The sequence below is a fragment of the Oncorhynchus mykiss genome, chromosome 22, assembly GCF_057628025.1.
Source record: "Oncorhynchus mykiss isolate SJ-2025 chromosome 22, ASM5762802v1, whole genome shotgun sequence".
NCBI lineage: Eukaryota > Metazoa > Chordata > Actinopteri > Salmoniformes > Salmonidae > Oncorhynchus > Oncorhynchus mykiss.
In genome coordinates, this window is record NC_143043.1 from 21,450,807 (window position 1) to 21,461,757 (window position 10,951).

Genomic DNA, 10,951 nt, shown 5'->3' on the forward strand with positions numbered 1-10,951 from the left:
AACGGTTGTTTTTTTCTTTGTATTATCTTTTACCAGATCTATTGTGTTACATTCTCCTACATTGCTTTAACATTTCCACAAACCTCAAAGTGTTTCCTTTCAAATGGTACCAATAATGTGCCAATACTTGCTTCAGGGCCTGAGCTACAGGCAGTTAGATTTGGGTATGTCATTTTAGGCAAAAATTGAAAAAAAGGGATGGATCCTTAAGAGGAGATCGTTTTTTCCCTCAATGCAAAACTCGGAAGTGGGGAGTTACATTCTTTTTTCAGGAGCTCTGCCAAGTGGCTACGATATGGCAGCAACTATAAAGATGAGCCTATATCATCACACAAAATGCTGATGGTTTTTGCAATGTGTCGGGACTGAGTCCTGCGCGTGCAACTGCAAAATCCATTACAACAGACAGAGAAGGTTGTATAGCCTTCAATACATATTTTGGGAATGTTCGTTAAAATGTTTATTTCAGCTGTTCAGAAATATGAATCAGAGATCATGGTTCAGAAGAGGGTGAGTAGAGAGAAACATAAAGGGAGAGGTAGTGTTAGCAGCAGCTACGTAGTGTGCGTAAAATAACACATGCGCAGAACAAGATCCGGATCCTTAGCATTGAGAAATATGTTTCTGGAGGGGCGAGGGCGAAAACTCCGTATTCACAGCCACGACCTTTTTTGAAAGAAGACACAGACAGGTGAGGAAACTTCAAACGTATTTCCCTATTCACTTTTCCTATTGTAAACAAGTGAAATAGATCAACGGTGCATGTGAAGGAGGCATACAAGGTCATGTGGATGGAGAAGGAAATGCCTTGCTTTACAATGACCACCAAGGTGTACCTTTTCCATGCATACTAAATGTCTGCACTTTGTGACTTGACCTACATTGCAAACTCCTTAGCGCATGATTTTTGGCCTTTATGGGGGTAGGTGGTGGGAGTGGGAGATTCTTATGACATTGCCAGGAGTAAGATTTGAGTTATATATTTTTTTAAAGACGAGGGCTGTTGTTCCTTCCCCAACTCGCCGTACTCGGTACCAGGTCCAAAACAACCGCTCAGAGTTGAAAAGGTTTTAACTCAAATGAACTCAGCTGAAGTTGTTCAGCCTTTCTTAGTTTTCTTGGCTAACAGAATATTTTTTGATGGCCCTTTATGTTACGATATTGTTTGCACTGGTATTTATTTACTAGGACATTATGTGGTATCAATAGGTCCTTTATTTACTTACTTTCAACACAATTGCTATCTGGTTGGTACTAAAACGGTAACTAGCAGTTTTAAATAATCCTAACAAATTTGTAACAATCAGTAATTTAAAGTAAACTTGTTGGTTATTATTATGTAACTACCATTTTACCATATCATTTCCAAGTAATTACCTGGTCATTTCTGTGCCATAAAAACGTTTGATAACGTTTCTGTGACTAGGCTTGATTCTTCAGGTCACAGTTCAACCTGAGCTGGTAACGGAGCGGTGAGGGGGTGAGTGATTTGGCAGGGGTCTTGTGTGGGATGCAGTGCACCCTTTCACCTCTGAGATCAGAGTAAATGGAACTAATCAGAAGAGACTCCCAGAATGCATTGTGTTTGACCTGTGTGAGCTTGGTCTATATGCTTGTGCTCTGGGTGGCGCAGTGGTCTAAGATGTGCCACTAGAGATTCTTGGTTCGAGTCCAGGCTCTGTTGCAGCCGGTCGTGCACTAGTGACTCCTGTGGCAGGCCGGGCGCAGTGCACGCTGACACAGTCGCCCAGGTGCACAGTATTTCCTCCGACACATTGGTGCGGCTGGCTTCCGGGTTAAGTGGATATTGTGTCAAGAACCAGGGCGGCTTGGTTGGGTTGTGTTTCAGAGGACGCACGGTTCTCGAACTTTGCTCTCCTGAGTCCGTACGGGAGTTGCAGCGATGAGACAAGACTGTAACTACCAATTGAATACCACAAAATTGGGGGGGAAATTGTGGTAATAAAAAAAAAAGCTTGTTCTCCGGTCTTGCAGCATTGTTTTTAACCTTTTTTTATTTGGTGAGTTGAGTGAAGTCAAGTGTGCTTTCTTTGTTGGCAACTGTGTTCCTTGATGTACATCAACGGTTGTAGGCCTGATTACCAACATTGACGAGACAGCAGTGGAGAAGGTGCAAAGTTTTAAGTTCCTCGGGACACATCATGGAAAAACTGAAATGGTCCAACCAAACAGTGTGGTAAAGAAGGCGCAACAGCGCCTCTTCAACCTCAGGAGGCTGAATAAATGTGGCTTGTCAACTAAAACCCTCACAAACTTGTATAGATTAACAAATGACAGCATCCTGTTGGGCTGCATCACCACCTGGTACGTCAACTGCACCGCCCACAACCACAAGGCTCTACAGAGGGTGGTGCGGTCAGCACAACGCATCCCCGGGGGCAATATTACCTGCCCTCCAGGACACCGACAGCACCTGAAGGCCAAAAAGATCATCAAGGACAACAACCACCCGAGCCACTGCCTGTTCACCCCGCTACCATCCAGAAGGCGGTGGTCAGTACAGGTGCATCAAAGCTGGGACTGAGAGAATGAAACAATGCTATCTCAAGGCCATCAGACTGTTAAACAGCCATCACTAACACAGAGAGGCTGCTGCCTCCATACAGACTCAAAATCCTTGGCCACTTGGGTGGGTTTCAGATATTCAGATATTCTCAGCCCCACATTGGGTGTGTTTGCATGTGTTTTATCCTAACTAGCCTACAGGTTGCTCCCTTTTTGTTTTGCTTCAGTTTCTCTGCCCTTAGGCTGTACCACACCATGTGGACTCTCACTCTCTTTGAGAAGCAGTCGCTACCTCTCTCTGTCACTACCTCTCTCTGTCTCACACAGTGGGGGCTTAATCCACAGCAAAAATCTCAGAGATGGAACTGGGTGTGAGATTCACTGCAGTATTACTCAGTGCTCTTTCATCCAGAACGGTTCGATCCAAATCTGACTGGTATATTATACAACATCCCTTCGTCTTGCACCAGCATGTATCTAGACGTGAAGATGTGAGCACAACACCACTGTGTTCATTTGATCACAGATGTGGAAAGATTATTTAAAGACATCATGACAACATTGGTATATAGAGCAGAGCCATTTTCTGTAGGAACAGAGCTGACATGATTTCTTACATGTCAGAGTGGCATATTTGTTCTACACAATATATTCCTACCTGAACGTTTCACAATGTTGTGCTCTGCTGAATGCAGCCCAGTGATGGTTAGAGCTGTAGGTGAGTGTTTCATGTGGTGCTCCCGGGCCTCTCTGCTCTACTGCTATCTCATTTCGTATATGTTATTTTCTGATCTAGCTAGTTCTGTTCTGCTCCCGAGTTGTGTGCAACTGATCTGCTAAATGCCTGTGCTCTACTCTAGTCTACTGTGTTCAGTTCTGCTCTATGCAACTCTATGCTGAGTTTTGCCCTGCTTCATTCTGTTCTGATTGGTGTTCTACTGTGATGTGGAGCTCCTTTATATTCTATTCTGGGCAGTTGTGTCTCTGCATTGGAAAGCATTGTGCAGCCTCATCAAAATGCATCAGATATGTTATACTGCAGAACTGTTCTTCCCCAAGTAAAACATTTCTCAACTGGTAATAACTCCATATTGTACTTAAATTTAGAAATGTATCAATTTATTTGTTTTTACTGGTTTGTTGTGAATGTGAAGCAAGGGTTTTATGCTTCTGATTCCCCAGCACTGTTTACTGTTTTTGTTTTCAATTCACTATTTTCATTAGCTCCAGTGCAGTTGATATATAAAGCATCTAATTCCGGTCCAACCAGAGGTTCACATAACAATGTCTTTGAAGCTTTTGAGCTCTACCCACAATATCACCACCAACACCCAATTGGAAAAACAGAGAATTTACTCAAGGCAATGTCACTATCCCTTCAGTAATGTTTCAGCACCCTCTAGTGGTTAATTGTCAGATTAGATTGGAGAAGGTTACTGCAGACCAATAACTTTGCAATACAGCAAGGCCCTCAATTTAGACTGCTTTCCCTCCCATAAAACGCACACGTAGTCTGTTAAAGCATGGGAACTTCAAGTAAGTGTATTGTGAAAAGAGAATAAGCTCAAATTGTATTCCATCACTCTATTTCTATGCTAGTGCCATAGTGTTACACCCAACATGTTCATCTCTACCTTTATTTCTCCAATCAACTCTTTAAAAACCCACTGCCAGAATCCAACCATAGTATTTGGTCTGTAATCGATACTGGTAGCTCCTCAAACATGACTGTGTGCACTTTAAAATAGGAAACATTGGCTAACGAAACTGGCAATATCCCCTGCTTAGACATTATAAAGGGGTAATAAGAACTTCTGGCCAGTCTTACAATGCACTACAACTGCATTCTTAGCATTATTCCTTTCGGCTCTAGTTAGGGATGCCAATATTTTTTAAACTATAGTTTTCTTACTTTTTCTCATTTAGTTTCCTAGTTATTGCTGACTTCATGAGTGGCTCGCTGTAGCATTTTACTTCGGGTTATTACAGTAAACGAGAAATCCCTCAATCTGCCAGATATTTTTCAGATTCACATAATTAAAGTAATACTGCCATTGCCTAGGGGTTTTGTTAGGAGTTTATTGGTATCCAGAAGTACTGATTTGACGGGTGTGACTCTGCTTCTCCTTTAGCTGGCACATGTCCCCCACACACCCCCTGGCTGCCTGTGTGTGTTGCCTGGTTTCACAAACTGCTTTCTTTTTTCACTCCAGGTCAAGTCTGTCATCAACCTCCTGTTTGCTGCCTACACCGGAGACGTCTCAGCACTAAGGAGGTCAAGTATGCAACTCTCTTACACACTCTCTTCCTTAACACACGCGATTCGTGGACACACAAATTCACAGAAACACACCAAACATAATGACTGTCCCTCAGTGTGTACAACGGCACTAAAGTCCTGCTGTCCATGAAATGCAAATTATAACATATTTGAATCATGTTAATTTCATGACAATGGAATGATTAGATCTTCATTCATAGTGCTAAATCATCTTTTGCATCTCTGTCTTCTTTCTTTGGCCGTTATCGTCCATCTCGTGACACTGCTGACCTGTTTCTGTATGTCTGCAGATTTGCTCTTTCCTCCATGGACATGGAGCAGAGGGACTATGACTCCAGGACGGCTTTACATGTGGCAGCAGCAGAAGGTACTTCTCACAGCCTCCTTTTCCTGTCACACACAGGGACAGATTGTGTGTGTGTCAGGGTCATCTGGGAGTGTTTGGCAGACCCCCTCTGTGTCGTAGGGTTAATTTGTTGTCCCTCGGTTACTGCACCGTGTAGTGTTTGACATCTTTGCTGCAGTGTGAGTGGGAAAGTGTGTAGGAGTGTGTGTTTGTTTCTTAAATAACCCTGTCATCTGCTCTATTTTCAGGACATGCAGAGGTGGTGAGCTTCCTCTTGGAGGCGTGCAAAGTGAACCCTGTTCCCATTGATAGGTATGGCCACTTTGTCTGTCCGCCTGTCTGTCTTATCTGTGTGTGTGTTTTGGGTGGGTAGGTAGGTGTGGGTGGATGAGAGACTGTATCATAAACTTGTGTGAGAGTCTACAATGTAGTCCCACTCAAAAGAACACTTATGGTCAACCATGAGGGATTTATTTGAACTGTAACCTATAGCATTTTCACACCTGAAGAGTCGTGTTAGTTCCCAAAACTAATACCTTTGTAGGCCAGTCCAACCTCAGTCAGTCACACTGCTCATTATCTTTCCGGTAGGTGGGATAAGACCCCAATGGAAGACGTCTTGCATTTTGGCCATCACGACATGGTCACCATCCTCCAGGTCTATCAAAACAAGTACAACCCACAAGAGGCCCCCAAGAAGGACAAGGAGACAGCAGAGAACAACCTGGGCGGTCTGCTGTAGTGTAGACATCCAAGCCAGTTGATGGCGCCACGCTGCTTTTGTATCCTCTCTAATAGACTGCTGTTTCTTTGGTGGGATAAACACTTTTTGGAGTGACTTTTGTCAACTATGTATGATGACTTTATTTCTGAACTGTGTGTTTGATTAAATGTGTTTTACATTTGTTATACTCCTTTGTTTTACTGTAAGTGTTTTTCTTTACCTTTTGTTGTGCGCTTTGGTGACGGTGTTGCTTATTTTTGCTGTATCTTTCCTCTTTCGTCCTCTAACCTTTCCCTCACCGTGTGTGTGTGTGTGTGTGTGTGTGTGTGTGTGTGGTGAGTCCCAAATCGAAGGGCAGAATCTGATTGAATCTTTGTGACATTGGTGTGCAATATAAAGTGATATTATTATACATATGCTGCTACATGTAAATTGTATATTTATGTACTGCATAAAGTAAATATATGTAATGATATCAAGTACCAATACTTAATCTAATGGAATGTAATAGTTTAGCAGTTTGGTATTTTTCCTGGATGGCCACAATGTGTAGTAATCTTTGGCCAAACCAGGCACACTAGAGTCTATGGAGCGATATGATGTTGAATCTGAAAATCAGTTTATGTTGGCACTAATATAACTCCATAACATTCTAGCTATATGTCTTGGTTAATGCCTGGTTGGAAAACATGAAAAAGACTGTAGCTCCTAAAGACATGATGGGCCACCACTTGGGTAGAAGCACTATATGGTCCTGGAGCCTACTTTGTCACAAGTAAACAAGTTTAGGATGCCTACCAAGTTTAGGTTACCAAACATCCTACGCTTCCACTAGTCCCAGTCAAACTTATCTTGACCTTTATCAACCCTACTGCATATTCCCTTTAGCTTTCATTTCATTTTATTGTACTTTGTTTGAGGCGGCACAAGACACTTTAAAACAAATGTGTGTATATTTCTGGTCTAGTGTTCTTTTTTTGTATTATGATTTTCTCATAACAATGAAATTTTACTTCTCTATTGCTCAATACTGTATGCTATGTGCACACAGTTGTCTGTTGTAGATCTGGAACCACTGACAGAATAGGGGAGTATCTGTGGCCACATGATAAAACACTAGTCTGGCATCAGTAGTCTGCAAATAGGAGGAAACCAGTTGGACCTGTACATAAACATATGGCAGTTGACATTAATATTATCAAAAACTCATCCTAGATGTCTCACACTTTTTGAATGAACTTGTGCCTTTGGCCAGGATCTAATTTTCTCACGGAGCTGGTGTGTAAAGGACCATATAAAATCATCTGAATGAGGGTTATTCATGATTCAGTGGGATTATAGCATAGTTGAATTCCATTTCATTTCCAATGAGTTTAAGAAATTAATGGAAAGCCATGTACTGATTGTATTTGCATGTTATGAATCGCTACTTGAATATGTACAAAAACAGTTTGTTGATTTAGTGTGTCAGTTTTGTGGAGGTCCAATATGAATGTAAAATCCAGACAGTTGAGGAATGACACGCAGTATGACATGAGCGATACCAAAAACATAGCTACCGCAGTCCGTTTACAACCAGTTTTTCTTTTTTAATTTGTTTATTGCTTAAACACACATTTTAACACAGCATAAACCAATACTGACCAATTAGAAATCAAAGCAGTGGTAGGTTTTATGGGGAAAACATTCAAACACATCAAATCACATACACATGGTTAGCAGATGTTAATGCGAGTCTAGTTCCGACCGTGCAGTAATATCTAACAAGTAATCTAACAATTTCACAACTACCTTATACACACAAGTGTAAAGGAATGAATAAGAATATGTACATATAAATATATGGATGAGCGATGGCCAAACGGCATAGGGAAGATGCAGTAGATGGTATAGAGTACAGTATATACATATGAGATGAGTAATGTAGGGTATGTAAATATTATTATCTTTTTTAATTCACCTTTATTTAACCAGGTAGGCTAGTTGAGAACAAGTTCTCATTTGCAACTGCGACCTGGCCAAGATAAAGCATTGCAATTCGACACATACAACACAGAGTTACACATTGAATAAACAAAACATAGTCAATAATACAGTAGAACAAAATAAACAAAAAGTCTATATACAGTGAGTGCAAATGAGGTAAGATAAGGGAGTTAAGGCAATAAATAGGCCATGGTGGCGAAGTAATTACAATATAGCAATTAGACACTGGAATGGTAGGATGTGCAGAATATGAATGTGCAAATAGAGATACTGGGGTGCAAAGGAGCAAGATAAATAAATACTGTATGGGGATGAGGTAGGTAGATAGATGGGCTATGTACAGGTGCAGTGATCTGTGAGCCGCTCTGACTGCTGGTGCTTAAAGCTACTGAGGGAGATATGAGTCTCCAGCTTCAGAGATTTTTGCAGTTCGTTCCAGTCATTGGCAGCAGAGAACTGGAAGGAAAGACGACCAAAGGAGGAATTGGCTTTGGGGGTGACCAGTGAGATATACCTGCTGGAGCACGTGCTACGAGTGGGTGCTGCTATGGTGACCAGTGAGCTGAGATAAGGCAGGGCTTTACCTAGCAGAGACTTGTAGATAATCTGTAGCCAGTGGGTTTGGCGACGCGTATGAAGCGAGGGCCAACCAACGAGAGTGTACAGGTCGCAATGGTGGGTAGTGTATGGGGCTTTGGTGACAAAACGGATGGCACTGTGATAGACTGCATCCAGTTTGTTGAGTAGAGTGTTGGAGGCTATTTTATAGCTGACATCATCGAGGATCGGTAGGATAGTCAGTTTTACGAGGGTATGTTTGGCAGCATGAGTGAAGGATGCTTTGTTGCGATATAGGAAGCTAATTCTAGATTTCATTTTGGATTGGAGATGCTTAATGTGAGTCTGAAAGGAGAGTTTACAGTCTAACCAGACACCTAGGTATTTGTAGTTGTCCACGTATTCTAAGTCAGAGCCGTCCAGAGTAGTGATGCTGGACAGGCGAGCAGGTGCGGGCAGTGATCGGTTGAATAGCATGCATTTAGTTTTCCCTGCGTTTAAGAGCAGTTGGAGGCCACGGAAGGAGAGTTGTATGGCATTGAAGCTCGTCTGGAGGTTAGTTAACACAGTGTCCAAAGAGGGGCCAGAAGTATACAGAATGGTGTCGTCTGCGTAGAGGTGTACCCGAGAATCACCAGCAGCAAGAGCAACATCATTGATGTATACAGAGAAGAGAGTCGGCCTGAGGATTGAACCCTGTGGCACCCCCATAGAGACAGCCAGAGGTCCGGACAACAGACCCTCCGATTTGACACACTGAACTCCATCAGAGAAGTAGTTGGTAAACCAGGCGAGGCAATCATTTGAGAAATCAAGGCTGTCGAGTCTGCCAATAAGAATGTGGTGATTGACAGAGTCGAAAGCCTTGGCCAGGTCGATGAATACGGCTGCACAGTAATGTCTCTTATCGATGGCGGCTATGATGTCGTTTAGGACCTTGAGCGTGGCTGAGGTGCACCCATGACCAGCTCTGAAACCAGATTGCATAGCGGAGAAGGTACGGTGGGATTCGAAATGGCGGGTAGTCTGTTGGTTAACTTGGCTTTCGAAGACCTTAGAAAGACAGGGTAGGATAGATATAGGTCTGTATCAGTTTAGGTCTAGAGTGTCACCCCCTTTGAAGAGGGGGACGACCGCGGCAGCTTTCCAATCTTTGGGAATCTCAGACGATACGAGAGGTTCAACAGGCTAGTAAATAGGAGTTGCAACAATTTCGGCAGATCATTTTAGAAAGAGAGGGTCCAGATTGTCTAGCCCGGCTGATTTGTAGGGGTCCAGATTTATCAACTCTTTCAGAACACCAGCTATCTGGATTTGGGTAAAGGAGAAATGGTGGGGGCTTTGGCGGGTTGCTCTGGAAAGCGGCATTGTTTAAACTGACTAGTGATACATTTATTACATCCAATTTTTTATTATTAAAGTGGCTAGAGAATGAGTCAGTATGTTGGCAGCAGCCACTCAATGTTAGTAATGGCTGTTTAACAGTCTGATGGCCTTGAGATAGAAGCTGTTTTTCAGTCTCTCGGTCCCAGCTTTGATGCACCTGTACTGACCTCGCCTTCTGGATGATAGCAGGGTGAACAGGCAGTGGCTCGGGTGGTTGTTGTCCTTGATGATCTTTTTTACCTTCCTGTGACATCGGGTGGTGTAAGTGTCCTGGAGGGCAGGTAGTTTTCCCCCAGTGATGCGTTGTGCAGTTGCTGTACCAGGCGGTGATACAGCCTGACAGGATGCTCTCGATTGTGCATCTGTAAAAGTTTGTGACCGTTTTTGGTGACAAGCCAAATTTCTTCAGCCTCCTGAGGTTGAAGAGGCGCTGTTGTGCCTTCTTCACCATGTGGTCTGTGTGGGTGGACCATTTCAATTTGTCCTTGATGTGTACGCCGAGGAACTTAAAACTTTCCACTTCTCCACTACTGTCCTGTTGATGTGGATAGGGGGGTGCTCCCTCTGCTGTTTCCTGAAGTCCACGATCATCTCCTTTGCTTTGTTGACGTTGAGTGTGAGGTTATTTTCCTGACACCACACTCCGAGGGTGTAGCATAAGAACAGCTTCATTGGCACAATGGACAATAACATTGCACAATGTTCAAATCTAACATTCTAATCTATATCTGCTTAATTTGTAAATTATGTCAGTGTTGGAGCCCCTGGCTATCCATAAATTAAAAAAAACAAGAATATGGTGAGTCTGGTTTGCTTAATATAAGGAATTTGAAATTATTTATAGGTTTATAAGTATATTTTATCCAATTACATTTTTTGATACTTAAGTATATATAAAACCAAACACTGTTAGACTATTAATCTAGTATTTTACTGGGTGACTTTAACTTGAGTAAAAGAAAAGATACCTTAATAGAAAATGACTAAGTCATGTATGACAATTGTGTACATTTTACACCACTGCACACTGGTTCTGTGTATAAGCCATTTTAGCAATAACTTTTACCCAACTTTTACCCATTTTAGTAATAACTTTTACCCAACGCGACTTGGCTACGACCATGCTTGATTCGTCCCGCAAAGT

At 42.4% G+C, this 10,951-nt stretch overlaps 1 protein-coding gene across 2 annotated transcripts; it reads left to right on the plus strand.

Moving 5' to 3' along the window:
• The first annotated feature begins 561 nt into the window (after nucleotides 1–561).
• LOC110501548 (glutaminase kidney isoform, mitochondrial) lies at nucleotides 562–6,832 on the plus strand. 2 transcript variants are annotated; one of them, XM_036958925.2, is made up of 5 exons: nucleotides 562–691; nucleotides 4,740–4,806; nucleotides 5,098–5,174; nucleotides 5,402–5,465; nucleotides 5,745–6,832. In XM_036958925.2, the coding sequence occupies exons 3-5, from the start codon at nucleotides 5,114–5,116 to the stop codon at nucleotides 5,893–5,895; spliced, it is 276 nt and encodes a 91-aa protein (XP_036814820.2). In that variant the 5' UTR covers nucleotides 562–691; nucleotides 4,740–4,806; nucleotides 5,098–5,113; the 3' UTR covers nucleotides 5,896–6,832. The 2 variants fall into 2 exon arrangements, with proteins under 2 accessions (XP_036814820.2, XP_036814821.2); XM_036958926.2 differs by having other exon boundaries at nucleotides 4,740–4,801.
• The last annotated feature ends 4,119 nt before the right edge of the window (nucleotides 6,833–10,951 follow it).

Bases quoted from the DNA above. Each gene is read 5' to 3' on its own strand.
- LOC110501548 (XM_036958925.2), top strand. From the start codon at position 5,114: ATGGACATGGAGCAGAGGGACTATGACTCCAGGACGGCTTTACATGTG. The intron at 5,175-5,401 runs GTACTTCTCACA...CTCTATTTTCAG, and splicing joins ACATGTGGCAGCAGCAGAAG to GACATGCAGAGGTGGTGAGC. The intron at 5,466-5,744 runs GTATGGCCACTT...TCTTTCCGGTAG, and splicing joins AACCCTGTTCCCATTGATAG to GTGGGATAAGACCCCAATGG.